The sequence below is a fragment of the Schistocerca cancellata genome, chromosome 3 (genome assembly GCF_023864275.1).
Source record: "Schistocerca cancellata isolate TAMUIC-IGC-003103 chromosome 3, iqSchCanc2.1, whole genome shotgun sequence".
Taxonomy (NCBI): domain Eukaryota; kingdom Metazoa; phylum Arthropoda; class Insecta; order Orthoptera; family Acrididae; genus Schistocerca; species Schistocerca cancellata.
Window position 1 is genome coordinate 679386241 of NC_064628.1, and position 21534 is coordinate 679407774.

A 21534-nucleotide genomic window follows, 5' to 3' on the forward strand; every position below is an offset into this window, starting at 1 on the left:
ACACAATTTTAAGAAGCTGTTGTGATTACAATAAAAGAAGGTGTGAGAACAGATGGAGATGAGTAGTTTATATTTGATGACAATTTTCGAAATGAAATTTGGAAGAAATGAAAAGAGAAAAAAACCAGAGGTAAGGCAACATAAACTGAAATATGGTAATAGAGGATAGATCGGAATTCTTCTTGTGTTTGATTATTAAGAAGAAGAATGCCACAGGATATCCAGAGGAAATGAACTTTATTTGGTCCAACAGCGAACTGACTTTCATATAGTGAAAAGAAAGCAACTAATCTATTCGCCAATAATTTCCTTCGTGATTTCATCCAGCGTCTTGTTTCTCGTCTCAATAACGCGGAAGAAGATCCAAACGGTGGCGAGGAAGCAGATGCCAGAATATAGCCAGAAAGTGGCGTCAGTCCCAATGGCGCCTACCAAGTTGACAAATGTCTTTGAGACGATGAAGGCGAGTGTCCAGTTGGTGCCACCACAAATGGAGGCGGCGATACCCTTGATCTCTCCTGGGAAGATCTCCCCAATGACGACCCAGGGTAGGGGGCCGGCCCCTAGAGAGAAAAAGAGCAGGTAGAGGCACATGGACAGCAGGGGGAGCCAACCGATGTTGTCTGCGGTCTCTGGATCGCTGTTCTTGAGGTGGAAGTACACTCCCATTAAGAGGAGGCATATGCCCATGCCACTCATGGACAGCATCATCCATATTCGCCGGCCTGCACACTCCACCAGCACTGTAGACAAAAAGGTCGCCAGCACCTGCAACGCAATGAGTCATCAGTATTGTCTAACACATATCTTTTGTGAACACCTAAAGCTACAGCGCAGTGCGTGGGGACGTCAGTTAGTGCAACTAACAGAAGACAGTTTACTGTAGCGAAGAAAAAATTGATATATTACAAGTACTAATAATACTGCCATTGTCTTTTAACATTTTTTACCTCATTTGGCATTCAATTAACAACATCCTGATTTAACTTCCGGTTTTTCTAGTAGTTTTTCATTACATCAATGTTCTGCTGTTTTCGAACTTCTGACCAAATGGCTCTGAGCACTTAACTTCTGAGGTCATCAGTCCCCTAGAACTTAGAACTACTTAAACCTAACTAACCTAAGGACATCACACACACTCATGCCCGAGACAGGATTCGAACCTGCCACCGTAGCGGACCAGCCGCTCAGTCCATGACTGCAGGGCCTTAGACCAAACCTTTTCACTTAAATCACCTAAGTACAAAAGACAGCTCTGAAAATACACTGTCGTTTTATACCTTGTGTACGTGATACTACCGTCATCTGTATATGAGCATATTATTATCCAATTACTTTTTTCCCCTCCAGTGTACACTGCTAAACCAATCTCACCGTGAGACTGAGCGCCGCCTTGGTGGTAACGCTGTAAGGAAAGTTTATAAGCGAAGCATAAACGAATGGTGAATTATTCTAACGACGATGGGGTTCGCAAATATGGAAATCCTCAGACATGAGAGACTTCCACAAAGGGCAGATGTTACGGCCCGCCTCTTCGGAACGAGCACATCGGAGACACCGAAGATAGTCGGCATCTCACGAGCTACTGTCCTGAGCGTCCATGTTGTAGCATGGTGAAACTAAGAGAAGACGACATGAAGCTTACCACAATTTAACCGACAGGAAGAAGATGATGTGATATGCAAATGATTAGCTTTTCAGAGCGTTCACACAAGGTTGGCACCGGTGGCGACACCTACAACCGATTTCTCATATACAAAGACCAGTTGACCGGCGTCGCCTGGTGAAACGTTGTTGTGATGCCTCGTTTAAGGAGGAGGAATACGTATCATCACGTTTCCTACTTTGATAAAGGTCGGATTGTAGCCTATCGCGATTGAGGTTTATCGTATCGCGACATTGCTGCTCGCGTTGGTCGAGATCCAATGACTGTTGGCAGATTATGTAATCGGTGGGTTCAGGAGGGTAATACAGAACGCCGTGCTGGATCACAGCGGCCTCGTATCACTAGCACTCGAGATGACAGGCATCTTACCCGCATGGCTGTAACTGATCGTGCAGCCACGTCTCCATCCCTGAGTCAACAGATGGGGACGTTTGCAAGACAACAACCATCTGCACGAACAGTTCGACGACGTTTGCAGCAGCATGGACTATCAGCTCGGAGACGATGGCTGCGGTTTCCCTTCACGCTGCAACACAGACAGGACTCAAACGACGAACCTGGGTGCACGATTGGCAAAACGTCATTTTTTCGGATGAATCCAGGTTCTGTTTACAGCATCATGATGGTCGCATCCATGTTTGGCGACACCGCGGTGAAGGAACATTGGAAGCGTTTATTCGTCATTGCCATACTGGCGTATCACCCGGCGTGATGGTATGGGTTGCCATTGGTTACACATCTCGGTCACCTCTTGTTCGCACTGACGGCACTTTGAACAGTGGACGTTACATTTCAGATATGTTACGACCCGTGGCTCTACCCTTCATTCGATTCCTGCGAAACCCTACATATCAGCAGGATAATGCACGACCGCATGCTGCAGGTCCTGTACGGGCCTTTCTGGATACAGAAAATGTTCGACTGCTGCTCTGGCCAGCACATTCTCCAGATCTCTCACCAACTGAAAACGTCTTGTCAATGGTGGCCGAGCAACTGGCTCGTCACAATACGCCTGTCACTACTCTTGATGAACTGTCGTATCGTGTTGAAGCTGCATGGGCAGTTGTACCTGTACACGCCACCTAAGCTCTATTTGACTCAATGCCCAGGCGTATCAAGGCCGTTATTACGGCCAGAGGTGGTTGTTCTGGGTACTGATTTCTCAGGATCTATGCATCCAAAGTGCGTGAAAATGTAATCACATGTCAGTTATAGTATAATATATGTGTCCAATGAATACCCGTTTATCATCTGCAATTCTTCTTGGTTTAGCAATTTTAATGGCCAGTAGTGTAATTAAAGTTAAACTATCAAAACGCTGTATAAATAACAACACTAGTCAGAATCACTTCAAATTGCAAAGGAGTATTATCGGAGAAGGGGGAAAACGTATGACAGAAGAAAAAAATAGTGTGAAAATTGATCAATAAATGGCGCTGTATGTGTCAGAGTACGTAAATGAAAACACTTGCCATGCGCACGACCCATTGAAATTGGTATAAACACGCCGGGCACACGGCTTTTCCTTCTTTCGCGCCTGCAACGTTCGCCATGACTGTCTCAATGCAGGATCGAGCTCTGCTTGTAAAGTTATATTACAAGAATGATGACTGTGTGCACGTAGCTCTGCAGAAGTTCCGGATGCTGAAGGGTTTGAAGGCTTTGGTCCGATGACAGCCATGGGTCAGGAGAAAATGACTTGGAAATTCGAAAAGACGGGTTCTTTCGGTGTGCAACCTAGAAGAGGGAGGAAACGAATTGATTCGACGTCAGTGGAAGCAGTGGCCACAGCAATGCAGGAGGAGACGAGTGGTGTGCAAATGTGTAATTGACGGAGAATTGCCCGAACGTTGGACAAACTCGTGATCACGGTGGGTAAAATCCTACGAAACATCATTGTACACCAGTTGCTTCCTGTTGACCTGCCAGGAAGAGAGATCTTTGCCTTAGAATTTCTTGTTCGCATGGAAGTGGACAATGATTAGCCGTGGAAGATTTTGTGGACAGACGAAGCACACTTCCATCTGTCACGTTATGTCAATACACAGAACTGTCGAATATGGGCAACGGAAAATCCAAACGCAAATCAACCAGTACCACTTCATCCTGAAAAGGTCACTGTGTGATGCGGCTTTACGGCATCATTTATCATAGGGCCATATTTTTTCGAAGGGGCAGATGCTGCTGTAGTGTTACTGGTAAGCACTATGAATGTCTTTTGCGCAACCACGTCATTTCAGCTCTCCAACAGCGTGGATGTGTGGATGGGATCAGTTTTACGCAAGATGGCGCACCTCCGCACATTGCATATGCAGTTAAGCAGCTTCTGAAGCACCATTTCGAAAATGCTAGACTTACCAGCCGCCATTTCCCTACAGACTTGCCGTCCCGATGACTTGATCTTAATCCGTGTGACTTCTGGCTGTTGGTCTATCTGAAAGATGTTGTGTTCAGTGTTCCGATTGCAAACTTAGCCCCACTAAAGGCACACATTGGGCAACACATAATGAGCGTGACCTCGTAGACACTTCGATCAGTTGTGGGACATGCTGTTTCTCGATTCAACTTTTTGAAGAAAACGGAAATTAGTAATCCGATTTGATTTTGATTGATGATTTTTATGCGGTCTTTGTCATCAGGACAATTAGAAACAGATGTTATTGATGCTTTTTATGCGGTGTTTGGCCTCGGTACAATTAAAAACCGATTTTCCCATCCCATGTGATATGACCTTGCCGTGGTGCATGGGCTTACGTAACTAACATATCACACCTGTACTCCCAAGCACACTGAGTAGTACAGTTTGTTTAACGTCAAACCTACACCTTAGGCATTTTTGTATGAGTCATTTGTCTTTTGTAGTCGACGAATATTAAATTATGATGCTTTCAGCGCCATCTATTGCTACATTTTGTACCTATTTATTTTTCTTCTGCCATACGTTTTCCCCCTTCTCCGGTTATATTCCTATGGAATTTGACGTCATTCTGACCAGTGGTATTATTTCTACAGCGTTTTGAAAGTTTAACTTTAATTACAATCACCCTGTATTTCGGGCACAACATTCAGCACAAATTGTTAAATATTGGGCTCCACAGAAAATGATCCCCACGTGTTAACATATAAGCCCTGACATGCATTTATTAATGCTTTTATTGGTATCCCGTAGCTTTTTGTACGTAATTTCTTGGACAGTTTCGGTGATTAATGTTGCAATAAAGGAAATCTGAACCGCTACGTATTGCGGACCCCCACGTGATACCCAATGCTAGCCGACACCTCGTACGGTACCGCGTCGCGCGCTAGATACGGAATATCCGCATGAACCTCGCCGCGCATCTTCTGCGCATTTCACCTCCATAACTTCGCTATGCAAGATCAGCCACCGGCTGCTGACCTACCTACAAGCATGCTTATCAACCGCGTCATATTTAAGCCGTCACTATTCTGGCAACAGAGACCGGTTTCATGGTTTGCGCAGCTGGAGAGTCTGTTTATGCTTGCTCACGTAACTGCTGACGACACAAAATACAGCTACGTTGCCGCTCAGCAAAATGAGCTCATGGCTACTGAAGTGCAGGACATTTTAGCATCGCCACCGAGCACCGATCGTTAGATGTCCTTCAACAATATCTTGATCATCCCTCCTTTGTAGTTACTAGGCCTCCTGCGGACTCTAGTGAGCAACACCGTCAACGGGGACATGTTACAGAATACCTGAAACTTCCTGGCAGATTAAAACTGTGTCCCGGACCGAGACTCGAACTCGGGACCTTTGCCTTTCGCGGGCAAGTGCTCTACCAACTGAGCTACCTACGCACGACTCACGCCCCGTCCTCACAGCTTCAATTCCGCCAGTACCTCGTCTCCTACCTTCCAAACTTCACAGAAACTTGGTAGAGCACTTGTCCGCGAAAGGCAAAGGTCCCGAGTTCGAGTCTCGGTCCGGCACACAGTTTTAATCTGCCAGGAAGTTTCATGTCAGCGCACACTCCGCTGTAGAGTGAAAATTTCACTCTAGATACAGAATACCTAATTTCCGTGCTTTCCATCTGATGTGTAGAAGATAATGAAGGTATGCACTGGTGATCTCGACGCGTTCGCACTGACTGTAGATCGCATTGTGGAAATGCACCCGTCCGTTTGTGTTGCAGCTGTTAGTCCACAGCCTCAAGTAGATAATACTCCAGCCGCATTGCGAGCACAGATTGCTGAACTTGTTCCATCAGTCTCTGCCTTGCAGACACATCGTTCCAGTCACCAGTCACATCACTATCATTCAGTGAGAATACGCAGCCGCTCACTTTCCACTGCGAAAGTCAGTTGGTACCACTCACTATTCGGTTCAGGGGGGTGGGAATGCAGTCCCACATGTTCGTGTGTCGAGACCTGTGTAAGGCTTCTTGATAAGAACGACGGTTACCACTGCTTCCCTAGCCTGCCGTTCGCCTGACATGTCGCCCATCGAACGTGCCTGGGATACGGTCGGTCGGCAACTTGTTCGTTCAGGTCCTCTTGCAGCCAGCCACATATGACGCTTTGTGGACGCGGCTACAAACAGCTTAGCAGGCCACTCCCCAGCAGAATATTCAGGCGCTCTTTTGATTCCATGCTACGACGTCTAGTGATTCTGATTGCAGCATTTGGTGACATTGCTCCGTACTGAATTTCCAAAGTCACGGTGCATGTACAGATCTGTAATGCTAATCATTTGTGTTTGTGTCATGTTCCTAATCGGTAGTCCCACGCCCGGGTTCCCGGGTTCGATTCCCGGCGGGGACAGGGATTTTCTCTGCCTCGTGATGACTGGGTGTTGTGTGATGTCCTTAGGTTAGTTAGGTTTAAGTAGTTCTAAGTTCTAGGGGACTGATGACCATAGCTGTTAAGTCCCATAGTGCTCAGAGCCATTTGAGCCTAATCGGTAGAATAAGTTTCATTATCACATTCTCGGTCTTGATGTTTCATTTTTTCCAAAATTAGCGTACTTCGAAAAAGACTTCAAGGAAATCGCATTGTCCATTTTACAGCTGGTTCGGTTATTTTCTTAAATAAGCTCTTTAGTACATCCAGATATCAGGTTTTAGGAATATAATAACAAACATCATCGTTTTGATCTGTGTGTCATACTGTATGTGCATGTTTTAAAATGAGAATCAAAATCTGTTTTATTACTGCTTACATTATAATATTCGCTAAAGTCAATATCTGAAGATAGCAAGGATTACCGCACCATCAGTTCAACAGCTTATGTGTCCAAACAGCTGAAAACAGGCTTTAGCGAGGTAAAGGCACTGTAACGTCTCTTAGCAAAAGGCATATTATGTAATAAAGAGGAAACATTGTGCATCATGTTGTGTTCTTGTATAAAATTATGTACTTTTTTATTATTTATTTTAGATAATATCTGTGTCGGCGAGTACTGAAACCGCCACAGGCGATACTTATTAAATATCAAACAAAGATGAGAATATGTGACTAGTATAAATAATACAGAACGAACATTAATTTCTCTGTCGTCTTCTTGGAGTTACGTGAGTAGGATAGCCTGTGACGTTATATTGTACGCTAGCGTAGCATTCTTTTGTCAAGTTTGTAAGAGGGACGCCATTAAGTAAGGTTTTGGAAAGGTGTGTAATTAATCGATTGTTTAAATGTTTTGAATAGAGTTACTTAGTGAAACCTTGCATTATGATTTTTAATAAGCTTGCCTGGTATTTTATCCCATCCCTTTAAGACATTTTCAGTTATTTAAATATTATTCGTGGTGCAGAGCTGCGCTACGAACGAACGAGCCGTTAAATGAAATCTATCATACCGCAAAGAAGCGGGCAGGTAATAGTGAAGTAAAATTATTTCTTTCAGCTTTCGGAGTTGCAGGGCAGAGCAGCAGATTCTATGATGTGTTTTACAGGTTGATGCGGGCTGCTGATAATGTATTACTAACAGTGCAAAAAGATAATTTACTTTCATCACATAAAAGAAATCTTGCTGTGCGTAGTTCTGGTCTGGCAAACTTATAGTTAAAACATCTTTTTTCTCCGATAATAGTCTCATGTTCTCGTGTTAGTCGTGGTACTTATTGTTGTTTTACTGTTAACAAAAATCCACTGCAAAATTATGATGTTGAACAATCATTGCGTACTGTAACATCAGTATTGATAACGAAGTAATTTTCATTAACCTTTTCAATAACTATAAAGTAGGGAAGATATGTTGAACTTCATGGCGAGTTACAGTAACGAGAAAATGTTCCTTTAATAGAAAGCCAGATCCAGAACAATAAGAACATGATATATTTTGTTTTGTTGAAAATTAATGATCCAAAGAAAGGCATAGCACAGCATCACTAAAAGGTATTTCGGGTCTCTTTTCGTAGTAGCATATTTTATCTCATACATTGGTTGCTACGCGAATAATAATAATAATAAAACAAAACAAATAGAAAAGAGACAAAGCGAAAGCACCAGAGAAACAGTTCTGACGTTGCGGTTGATATGGAAGCAAGACGGAAGAAAAATCAAGACTCATTCATAGGATTTGTCGACCGAGAAAATGCGTGTGACAATGTAAAGTTGTGCAAGATGTTCGAAATTGTGATGAAAATATGGATAAGTTATTGGAAAAGACGAGTAATACGCAGTATATACAATGATGAAGAGGCAACAGTAAGACTGGAAAAACAAGAACGAAGTGCGCATAAAAAGTGGTGTAAGACCGAGATATAGTCTTTCACCCCTACTGCCTACTGTTCAATCTATACACCAAAGAAGCAATGACCGAAATTAAAGAATGGTTCAAGAGAAGTATTAACATTCATGGTGAAAGATTATCAATCATAAGATTCGCTGATGCTATCCTCAGTAAAAGTGAAGAAGAATTACAGGATCTGTTGAATGGAATGATCAGTCTAATGAGTATAGGATATGGACTGAGAATAAATCCAAGAAAGACCAAAGTAATGACAAGTAGCAGAAATGAAAATAGCGAAAAAATCATCAGAATTGGTGATCATGAAGAAGATTAAGTCAAGGAATTCTGCTACATAGGCAGCAAACTAACCCATTACGGACGCAGCGGAGATGACATAAAAAGGAGACTAGCCCCAGAAAAAAGGGCATTCCGTACCAGGATAAGCCTACCAGTACCAAACATCGGTTTTGATATAAGGAAGAAAGTTCTAACACGTTGGGAGCACAGAAACGTACGGTAATGAAGCACGGACTATGTGAAAACCAGAGCAGAAGTGAATCGAAGAATTTGAGATGTGGTGCTACAGAAGAATATTGAAAGTAAGGTGGACTGATAACGGAAGGGATGAGGAGGTTCTGGAGAGAAGCGGCTAGGAACGGAATATCGGCGAATAATTTCCATGGTAATAGAGGGAGCGGCAGAGAGGAAAAAAATGGAAATAGTCATTCTTGATGTTTTAGTCAGCTACAATAAATCTGAACTTTGTGCTCGACCAGAATAAAAGTGGAGTACGATTGCTCGGACGGCCTGCATGATTCGATGTCGCTAGTTACAAATAATGCTTGTCTCTAAAGCACTGAGTGGTCAGCGCGTCGGTCTGTCACGCCAAGGGGCTGGGTTCGATTCCCGGCTGGGTCGGAGATTTTCTCTGCTCAGGGACTGGGTGTTGTTTTGTCCTCATTATCATTTCATCATCATCAGCGGAAGGCAACGGAAAACCACCACTGGAATCACTTCCCTAGACGCTCATGCGCTGGACCTCTCTGACGAGGCTTCCCCCCTGCCGTAAGGTAGAACACAATGTTTTTTAAAGCATTTGGCAAATTTATCAGATACTAAAAGTGGGCATGAAACAATGTCCTCATCATTTTTCTACACGTCATCATACTCCATCCGATCAGGCCTTCAAGGTCCAACGGTACCGAACGACCGCCGTTTCATTGCCAGCCCATAGGGGCATGTGGTCATGACACAGCCTTCTCACATACAAAGTAACAAGACATACGCCTGTGATATTTGTAAGGGATACAGATTGTGCTTACCTGTACGACGCCGACTATGATGGCACAGTCGCTGGGGTCCATTTTGCTGCCCGCAGATACAAAGATGGACACAGAATAGAAGATAATGATGTTGATACCGGACAGTTGCTGGGAAAACTGTAGTCCCAAGCCGATGCCCAGGCAACGCCCTGCTGCGTGTGAAACGAACATATCCTTCAACTTCCCCTTACGCGCCCTTGCGTGGGCCACTGTCTGCAGGAAACCAAAAAAATGATGATTGTTAAGAAACTTATGGATTAAGTTATAGACGTCGTTTCCAAGAAATCTCACATTCGTGGACAAAGTTACTATTACTACAAATTTTTAGTTTAATTTCTCGTCGGTGTTCTTTTATGGGAAGTACGAGCCGTGGCTGTGGTCTGATGGCCAAACCATACCGGTATTCATCATGAGTGATTCAAGAAAACCACGGAAAAGGTTGCTTGTTATAATAATTGATCATCACCATCAATACAAATGCCTACTGCTAGGTGTCATTACCCGCGTAAACGCTTTGAGGTCGTAAAGCACTATTGATGACCAAACGTCAGTTTGGTAACAATTTTTTTCTTAAGGTTCTCTCCTGCTTATGATACGGAAGTGCACACGGCTTGTATAAGACAATGAAAACGGTCATTTCTTACTATAAGCGGACGATCTGAACATGTGTCCGCCAGAAAAACGAGATTTGTAAAGATGGTTGTCATGAATTGAGAGATATTTATGATGACTTTTGAACGTTATTAAGGTAAATACATTGTTTGTTCTTTATCAAAATCTTTCATTTGCCAACTATGCATATCAGTAGTTAGTGCCTTCAGTAGTTTGAATCTTTTATTTAGCTGGCAGTATTGGCGCCCGCTGTATTGCAATAGTTCGAGTAACGAAGATTTTTGCGAGGTAAGTGATTCATGAAAGGTATAGGTTATTGTTAGTGAGGGCCATTCTTTTGTAGGGATTATTGAAAGTCAGATTGCGTTGCGCTAAAAATATATGTGTCAGTTTAGTGATGATCAGAATAAGTAAAGAGAAAACTATTTGAATACGTTGAGTTTTGCTCAGCTGTTTGAAAATCAAATAACGTAGAAGTTTACCAGCAGTCATTCATAATTTTCACAGGGGATGTTTCAAATGCTTGTCAGAAGGATATGAAGAAAATAAAGTCTGACTGTTTGAAATTATATGAGGATTAAAGTTTTCTGACAGAGTGGATTCAGTAGAACTACAGGTAGAGGAAATACTAACATAGGAAATAGAGCAACGTCTGGTGGCTCTTGAAATGCTACTGTACAGCATGCTGTTTCAGTTGACTCCGCTTTCCTCAAATGTCGTCAGTTCTTACGTTTGGTCCAGACAAACAAGTTCACCAATTAGAGTTATTCACCAATTAGAGCTCTGGAATGATTTTGAGAATGTTTAGCCAAAGGCATGGTCAGAAAGAGAGAAAATTTCTTCCATAAGAAGTAATTTGTCAGGAGATGCTTTGCGATGGTCAGCTGACGCAATGATTAGATGCAAAGTTCTTCCTTAATTTTAAAGTGCATTTATTAATGAGTACTAGTCACATATCAAACAAAACGATGTTCTGAGAGAATTTTGGAGTGGTGAAAAGTTTGCTACAGGTCGTGAATCAATAAAAGAGTTCTCTAGAAAGCGGGCCTCGCGGCTGTTACATCTGACAGAAAAGATGAAGCGGGAAATGATTATCATGGGACCAGTGGGTAAACTGTCTTGCTATTAGCAGAAAAGAATCATTTCCGCGCATAGAGATAATGTGGATAGGTTCTTCGAATATCTGAAGTGAGTGGAAAGAGTAGCTGCTGTTGAGGAGCAGATACAGAATAATAATACGTCTTCTAGCAGTCATGTAAACAACCGAAATAATGGCAGTGTAAATGCGGATGTTAGAAGTATAGAGGTTTAAAACACAATCTGATTATCGTTGTCAAGGCTGTGGTAGAGGAAAATGAGATAGACAGCCACTGTGCCTTCGCAGTAATTATTACGGCGAAAAAGAAATCCAAATAATGTGCCGTTGAGACAAGGCGGAGAGCCGAACGCTACCCTATCTGATTCCGAATCGAATGAACACAATAGGCCGCGCTTGGGAAACTAAGTCCCGTCTATGAGGAAACTGACGCTCACCAGGTGGAAAGACTTTAATGAGGAACGTGTTCAGCCTACAATAACTCACGCATTATAAAAACTAACATCCTGGGGTAACAGTGCGTTGTGTTCTTAATAGTGGCAGTGAAGCAAATGCTTTGTCCCATGAATTCTTTGATTCTATTTCTCAGAAGAATGAACTAACTGTCGTGAAAGTAAGTGGTTTGAGAATAAAAGTTGCTACTGGAAAAGCTTCTAGACCATTACAGCACGAACCTTTGATGCCGATTGGTATAGGTAACATAATAATCATGCACGGTTTAAGTGTGTAGACTGGCACAGATCTTTTAACGACATAGCAAGGAAAAATTTACTTTGATGACAGCCACTTAATATTAACTTTACTAGATTCTCGGGTGATTACAGGGACTTTCATTGCTAATTATGCGGGTACTAATAATGAAGCATGGGAACTACTTATTAGAGTAATAAGGAATAAGGGATATTTGCACGAAAATATTGAATTTGGTAATAATGTGCAAGATGCTAATGTGGAAGAGAACTTAATCCTGTAAGAAATAGAGGTTAAAGTACAATCAACAAATCAAATTTCGGTTAAAAGAACTTTGGACAGAAAAAGACGGCGTGACTCAAAATCTTCGCCCACTAGTTTTAACATTGGTGAACTAGTGTTAGTCAAAACTAAAGAAAAAACTAAGAAAATTTCAGCGAAAACAAATAAGTCTATGCGGGATGAATCTTTATTTTTCTTTCAAGTTCCATTCTCTTCTTTTTTCCTCTCTATAGTAAGTAAGGAATGCCGTTGGTTTTAGCATCTTCATAGTAGGTAATAACTTATTTCCATAAATGGCTATACCCTTATGATGAGTTGCAAGAGAGTATGAGAGGTTGTCTGCAGTAGTAAATTCTAAATGTTAAAATGGCAGTAGGTAACTTATGTGCACCAATGATAGAAAAATAATGGCAGAAGTAAATAAATAATAAATGATATCCACAAAAAGGATTAGTAGCAGTAAAATACAGATACTTTCAGCTAACAGAAGTAATTGAAGATGAAAATTTCTAGAATCTGAAACAGTAAACTCTGCATAGATTAATAATCTTCAATTGGAAGTAAGATTGTCTATAGATAAGAAAGGGTAATAAAGTGGTGCCACTAGTGGTAAGCCAAAGCGTTTCGATATCAATTAAACGAGATGGGTGGGGGTGGTATGAAGATCGCACCAAAATATATGTAAATAATGAGGTGAGTAGGCATACGAAGATAACAGGGAGAAAGAAGCGTCAGAATATACACTCCTGGAAATGGAAAAAAGAACACATTGACACCGGTGTGTCAGACCCACCATACTTGCTCCGGACACTGCGAGAGGGCTGTACAAGCGATGATCACACGCACGGCACAGCGGACACACCAGGAACCGCGGTGTTGGCCGTCGAATGGCGCTAGCTGCGCAGCATTTGTGCACCGCCGCCGTCAGAGTCAGCCAGTTTGCCGTGGCATACGGAGCTCCATCGCAGTCTTTAACACTGGTAGCATGCCGCGACAGCGTGGACGTGAACCGTATGTGCAGTTGACGGACTTTGAGCGAGGGCGTATAGTGGGCATGCGGGAGGCCGGGTGGACGTACCGCCGAATTGCTCAACACGTGGGGCGTGAGGTCTCCACAGTACATCGATGTTGTCGCCAGTGGTCGGCGGAAGGTGCACGTGCCCGTCGACCTGGGACCGGACCGCAGCGACGCACGGATGCACGCCAAGACCGTAGGATCCTACGCAGTGCCGTAGGGGATCGCACCGCCACTTCCCAGCAAATTAGGGACACTGTTGCTCCTGGGGTATCGGCGAGGACCATTCGCAACCGTCTCCATGAAGCTGGGCTACGGTCGCGCACACCGTTAGGCCGTCTTCCGCCCACGCCCCAACATCGTGCAGCCCGCCTCCAGTGGTGTCGCGACAGGCGTGAATGGAGGGACGAATGGAGACGTGTCGTCTTCAGCGATGAGAGTCGCTTCTGCCTTGGTGCCAATGATGGTCGTATGCGTGTTTGGCGCCGTGCAGGTGAGCGCCACAATCAGGACTGCATACGACCGAGGCACACAGGGCCAACACCCGGCATCATGGTGTGGGGAGCGATCTCCTACACTGGCCGTACACCACTGGTGATCGTCGAGGGGACACTGAATAGTGCACGGTACATCCAAACCGTCATCGAACCCATAGTTCTACCATTCCTAGACCGGCAACGGAACTTGCTGTTCCAACAGGACAATGCACGTCCGCATGTATCCCGTGCCACCCAACGTGCTCTAGAAGGTGTAAGTCAACTACCCTGGCCAGCAACGTCTCCGAATCTGTCCCCCATTGAGCATGTTTGGGACTGGATGAAGCGTCGTCTCACGCGGTCTGCACGTCCAGCACGAACGCTGGTCCAACTGAGGCGCCAGGTGGAAATGGCATGGCAAGCCGTTCCACAGGACTACATCCAGCATCTCTACGATCGTCTCCATGGGAGAATAGCAGCCTGCATTGCTGCGAAAGGTGGATATACACTGTACTAGTGCCGACATTGTGCATGCTCTGTTGCCTGTGTCTATGTGCCTGTGGTTCTGTCAGTGTGATCATGTGATGTATCTGACCCCAGGAATGTGTCAATAAAGTTTCCCCTTCCTGGGACAATGAATTCACGGTGTTCTTATTTCAATTTCCAGGAGTGTATGAATAAATCAAAATAGAGAGAAACAGGAGAAATGAAGTCTGTAGGCTGACTTATATAGTAAAATGGAGGGAAAATTGATGAGGAATTCCCTCACACCTCGTGGAAAGAGTGAAAAGTGTGAAAGAGTAAAATATTTTATGTGTTTCTCCTTCAGGTAAGGACTAAAATCTCTAAATCACAAAATTAATTTTGTAATAATTGAAAATTTTATTTCGTGTTTCTACGTTATTTCATTACATGATTAGCAGAAGTCATGTTTTTCTGTGTATGCCCTATTTATCGTTAATTTTGTGGATTTAGTATTAAGGAAAATTTATCTAAAATCAACTTAATTTAAAAGAGGGCAGCTGTAGTAACATCAGTTGTATCTAATATTTAATTTTGTTCAAAAATATTTTTTTCACAAAAAATAGGCATGATGTGGCGAATCAAGCGCTGTATCATTGTGAGAGATACAGAGGAGAGTGAGTGTGCTGGAACTTACCCCAGTTAACTACTACCAACGCCACATTGCCATTATGTTCCCGTGCATAGAGTACAAAGTATTGCGCCATAATCTGAGAGTGAAATTAAAAATTAAAATACCTTTTTCAAACTTTGTTAGTGTATGATGTTAACATTGTGAAGTCTCAGAATGATCTAATCAATATGTTTCGCTAAATGCGTTATTTTAAGAAAAAAATAAGTGGCGCTTAATAATGAAGATAGAAGTCTAACAATTTTTTCAGAATCTGAAAATTTATGTCACAATCAAACGTTGCGAGTTTCAAGTTGACCGGTTCAATATTTTGGTCAAAATTGGTGTTTTTACGAAAAATTGAAGACACTAAATATTAGACTCAGAAAGATGAAAATTCATATGTAGTCTCAGTTTGATATAAAACCACTAAATATGTAACACCAATAAGCTACCTCTATTAGTTTTCAAGTTATTCACTAAAAACTAAATTTGGGACGAAAACGTCCCTATTCATATTAATTTAAGTATTATTTGCATTTATTAATAGAAAGTTCTAATTACAGCACTTGATTACTTTCATTAAATAATGCAGCTGTACCAAGATTCAAGACTGTTCAAAAATGGTTCAAATGGCTCTGAGCACTACGGGACTTAACATCTGAGGTCATCAGTCCCCTAGAACTTAGAACTACTTAAACCTAACTAACCTAAGGACATCACACACATCGATGCCTGAGGTAGGATTCGAACCTTCGACCGTAGCGTTCGCGCGGTTCCAGACTGAAGCGCCTAGAACCGCTCGACCACACGACGGGCTTTCAAGACTGTATTGTAAATAAAAATCACTGCAAGGAATCTTAATGAGGCAGCTCAGAGGTCATGTTCTACTGCCAGTTCCGTTCTAAAAATTCTAGCTAGCAAAGTTTAAACGTAGGCGGGTTAAAACTTTTTCAGTAACTAAAACCAGCTTAACTCCATTCACATAAAAATTAAGAAAATTGTGAACTATTAAATGACAGAGATAGTAATTAATACGTTTCCGAGAAAGGGGCCATTTAGATGTTGCTACCTCTGCCAAGACAGGTTGACAGCAAATGTTACGTCTGATGATCTGCTGCGCCCATATATAAATACTGCCAGAGTGGCAGTAAAAGGAGGCACATCGGACTGAGACATCAATCTGTCCGCGTCAGTTAAATGCTTGCGAGCACTGTGCCTTGGATGATGTCACAGCCGGAGAGCCGCCAAATACGTTTATGGTAAAAGTAGGAAAAGAACCCATGAGGACTGTACACCGTCCTGGATCGCTTAGATTTCACTAAAGTAACTGTTTGTGTGCTGCCCGTAGTGTCGACAAAACCACGTGGTAAGTGGCGAGATTATTTCCCAATTTTAAGGCCAGCAACTAACTTTTGGTTGTCAGAAGCCAGACGATAGACCATTTTACTTGTAACTTACGCAGAGGTAGCCCCTGAACTGCTAAGAGTGCTGTTTCCGATAGGACGTTATTATTATTATCAAGAATGTTATAATGTTTGTGTGTGTGAACTTTTACTGAATATATTAATCAGTTACAACACTAAACTTTTATTTATAGTCATATTCCCTGATCGCACTGAGTAAATAGCAAACAGGAACATTTTCTTTCAGTGAATACAACGAGTAATGTCGACTTGCAGACTGGAAATTATGGTCAGTGTGTTCTCCATCGCTTTCTGGCTGACCGCAAAAATAGTTTTCAAGCTCTTGCAAACGGCGAAGATGAATGGGAATGATGATATGACATGTGAATAGTACAGGAGAAGAACGTGCTTTGTCCATGTTTTTTTCCAAAAATGTGTTATGTATGATATAAGATGCAGTATTCATTGTTGTTTAACGTTTTTAATCGACCAGTGTGATAATATGAATAGTCCACATTGTGTAACCCATTTTAAGTCAGGCATCCAGGGTAACAGCGCTCTAATGTCTTTCACTACAGGGAATAAATTTGCTTTGACCAGTATTGTATATTATGTTTTAGATTCCTTGTGTATTGGTTAACAATGTTAGAATAAGGAATAGAGAATTTTCCATTTCTGTGTATTGTTGGTACTAGTGAAATCCGTTGCTTTAGTTTCGGACATTTTGTTTATTAATGCATATGTTGTAAGTGATTTCACTTTATTCTGAATGACGAGTACTTAATTTTAGCTTGAAAGACAGACCTTCATGTACTAACAGTGTTAGTAAAAGGAAAGTACGAGGGTGAATGTGCACCGCCATAAAGAAATTGAACGTTCATTCGCAAGAATTAGGAGAAAACTACATCTGTAAACCAAAATACTTTGAGGATGTAAATGATGAAGAAATATCAAATTTTATAAGAAAATTTAATGGTTTGGAAGACTAGAATGGACAATAATTGAATAATTGCGTCTGACAGGCCTCATTACAATGCCCGAGGTTCACAGAAGGCGAACAAGGAAGGACGAAGATGAAGCACACCTTCCAGAGTATAATTTGAAGTACAACGCAAGAGCGAAATGTGACGACGTTATACGATAAATTGTTAAATGCAGAAAAGCGTTCATGGCATAACAACAAAGTGATGATTGATGCCGCCGGCCGGAGTGGTCGAGCGGTTCTAGGCGCTACAGTCTGGAACCGCGCGACCGCTACGGTCGCAGGTTCGAATCCTGCCTCGGGCATGGATGTGTGTGATGTCCATAGGTTAGTTAGGTTTAAGTAGTTCTAAGTTCTAGGGGACTGATGACCTCAGAAGTTAAGTCCCATAGTGCTCAGAGCCTTTTGATGATTGATGCCAGTTTAGAAATGTATGAAGTTGTGCAAGTTTCCTCGTGATGAAAGGTGTAAATATGGCCGTAGGCCATGGAAAATTAAGGAAGAAGTAGAAAAGGCAGTTTATGATCACACTGATCTACTTAAAGGTAGATCACGGCATTACAGCAATGAAAAGACCAAGAATTTTTACCTTCTAGAGGAACTTTCGGGGAATAAAATGTATGAAATATTCCAGGACAAATATCCAAAACTTGACCTTTCATATGAAACGCTTAGAACAGTACCCAGCACGAAATTTAATATAGCTACTGGTATGCAAGGAGTGGTACATACTCACCCTGTGATAAATACACTGCTGAGATGAAATTCTGAATGCAAGATTATCTGAAAATTTGGATTTACGACGCGAAGAAACTAAGTCTTGGTATAAACTGCTAAGATCACCAGTGACCACATGATACAGAAAGTCAAAGATGAAACATTTTATTCCAGAAACAGAAATGCTCGTTTAAGAAGCCGAAATTCTAATGATACCGAGACAAATTGCATGGACTACCTCAAAACTTTATGGTTATCAAGTACTACAGTAAGTACTAATGACATCTAGTACAAAAGGCAAATCCCTGTTTACTTTTTCAACATTCATCAGCTTCCAAGTGCAAGTTCAGTGTTCTGTACTTGCACTTAAGAGACTGGAAGAAAAGCGCCGAATGAAGTTGTTTCCTTTTTAAATCACCTTGTAACAAAATTATTGAGCAGGGAATTCACACACTTTTAAGTTTTTTGTGATTCGTGTTCAGGTCAGAATAAGAATAACTGTTCTAACTTATCTTAATTGCCTAGTAAATGAACTGAATATTTTCCCTCTTGGGGGATCTTTTTATGTAGTACGATAAGCGTATCGGGTAATTAACATAAAGCAGTAGCAAAAGTTCCAGTGGACTGGGTGGGGATCATTGGTTGAAGCCCTATGTAAACCTAAACCATTTTATGCTGCGCTGGTCAGTCAGGATTTGAAAGAAAACTGGGAATCATTTATAAAGAAAGAATATTTGAAAAAATGCTGAAAAGACCCTTTCAGAGCGGTAGTTAACACAAAAAACACAGCTCTGCCTCATTCAGTATCGTGAAAATTTATAATGGAGTTTGGATTTCATAGATGGTGAGGGCTTCACAGTAACTTCAGGAGCAGCAGGCTAGAGAATATGATTACATAACGTGCTAAAATTTGAAAATTTTATAAAATATTATTTAGAATATTTTTATAATAATAGTAATAATCATTTGTCTTTACAAGTCCTCTAACAATATCGAAAGAAAAGTGTCAGGACCTCTAGATTTTGAAGGAATATTAAGGACAAGAGGAAGAGAGTTTTACACAAACCTTTTACACTAGGCTTACAATTACATATTGGGACAAAGTGATATTTTACTTTATTCTCATTACCACTTTATCACATGACGTTAAAACAGCAAAGACAAATTATTTAAAAAGAACTATCTTTATTGTTTCAAACATCGTATTTCATTACAAAATATTCTTACAGCTAATGTTTAAGAAAAAGTACACTTTTACTTGCAATATCTTCTATTCCGCTACATGCAAGTAGCACATTCGTCTTTTTTTTACGCATGATTTTACTTTAAATATTACGCCAATAAAACTACTATTTTAATATTTAAGTTATCAGTTTATATTAACTTTAATGCATATAACTATCCTTCCAAACAACTTAAGTATTCATTAATTTTATCCATTAGTGCCCTTGAATTTCTCTTTCAACCTTTACTATTTCTGTCTTGAAAAACTTGTTCATGTAGGCGAAGCAGTCTTTTTCTGTGCTCTTGATATGTTACAAAATTAAGGAATACCTTTTATGGTGCTAGAGAGAGCTGCATAAGGTAAAACCTGTAGGGAAGACAGAGACTGGAATATATCAAACTGAGGACTGCAGGTGTTAAATGATACAGGGAGATGAAAAAGTTGGTACAGCAGAAGAAGTCGTAGCATCAGCAGCAAACGAGTCACAAGACTGACAACGATAAAACCGTAAGATACTATCTGCGATGAAAATATGCTGTTCATATGAACACGGAACTTCGGGGTAGCCCGAGAAATTCATTCGAATGCAACACAGTTGACCAGAATATTGTGATAAGGCCATGAAAGTCTACATTTTACTAACGTGAATGGTTAACACGAAACACAATGGAGATGATCCGTTACATATTACGGTGAAAAGTCTGCTTACCTCGGTCATCTCAGCGAGGTCAGCATTGATATCGGCGTTGGCGCCACCACGCAGCCACCGCAGCGCCACCGTCGCGTTCTCCGTCTTGTCCTGGCTCAGCAGGAATATCGGCGACTCCGGCACGAAGAAGAACAGCACGAAGAATAAAATGGGCGGGATGGAGCACAACAGCGACAGCCACATCAGGTTCGCCCATTTACCCACCACGTAAACATACAGGATGCCTGCAGGTGGTCCACAACATGTAGCCCTCCACCCATCTTCATCAGAATACCACACTTATCTTACTATAAGCTCTAGAAGGCCACAGCTTTAATTTTTCCTACATAATACCACTTTTCCTACGGAGGAACTATTTTACTTTCAAAAATGTCTGTTGGTTTTGTTTACCTTACAGAGAGGGCTCGTTAAGGTAATGCAGCCCTGGGGAATTGCGTATTGTATCACAGTCGTCCATAATACGAGCACGTAGAGTCTGTACATTTGGTACCGGGGTTGCGTAGACAAGAGCTTTCAAATGCCATCATAAATGAAAGTCGAGAGGGTTGAGGTCAGGAGTGCGTGGAGGCCATGGAATTGGTCCGCCTCTACCAATCCATCGGTCACCGAATCTGTTGTTGAGAAGCGTACGAACACTTCGACTGAAATGTGCACAAGCTCCATCGTGCATGAACCACATGTTGTGTCGTACTTGTAAAGGCACATGTTCTAGCAGCACATGTAGAGTATCCCGTGTGAAATCATGACAACGTGCTCCATTGAGCGTAGGTGGAGGAACATGGGGCCCAACCAAGACATCACGAACAATGCGTCCCCAAACGTTCACAGAAAATCTGTGTTGATGACGTGATTGCACAATTGCGTGCGGATTCTCGTCAGTCCACACATGTTGATTGTGAAAATTAGCATTTTGATCACGTTGGAATGAAGCCTCATCCGTAAAGAGAAAATGAGCTCTAACATCGACATTAAGCGTTTCCGAACACATGTCAGCATAACATCTTTTCCTTATTTGTGTGTGAGGAAAGTTTCCTGAAAGTTTGGCCGTACCTTTTTTTAACACACACACACACATATATATATATATATATATATATATGGTGGTCCTTTAATCGTGACCGGGCCAAATATCTCACAAAATAAGCGTCAAACGAAAAAACTACAAAAAAAACTACAAAGAACGAAATTTGTCCAGCTTGAACGGGGGAAACAGAGGCGCTATGGTTGGCCCGCTAGATGACACTGCCATAGGTCAAACGCATATCAACCGCGTTTTTTAAATAGGAACCCCCATTTTTTATTACATATTCGTGTAGTACGTAAATAAATATGAATGTTTTAGTTGGACCACTTTTTTCGCTTTGTGATAGATGGCGCCACAAACATATGGCTTACAATTTTAGAGGAACAGCTGGTAACAGGAAGGTTTTTTAAATTAAAATACAGAACGTAGGTACGTTTGAACATTTTATGTCGGTTGTTCCAATGTGATGCATGTTACTTTGTGAACTTAC

The 21534-nt window shown here is 41.8% G+C and overlaps 1 protein-coding gene across 1 annotated transcript in view; it reads right to left on the reverse strand.

Moving 5' to 3' along the window:
* Positions 1–291: 291 nt before the first annotated feature.
* The window catches only part of LOC126176500 (facilitated trehalose transporter Tret1-like), a 61715-nt gene continuing 40472 nt past the window's right edge, over positions 292–21534 (reverse strand). Inside the window, exons 3-5 of the mRNA XM_049923655.1 lie at positions 20021–20280; positions 9679–9891; positions 292–768 (exon numbers count right to left, since the gene is read on the reverse strand). Coding sequence (XP_049779612.1) covers positions 292–768; positions 9679–9891; positions 20021–20280 — 950 coding nt within the window. The remainder of the gene's footprint in view (positions 769–9678; positions 9892–20020; positions 20281–21534) is intronic.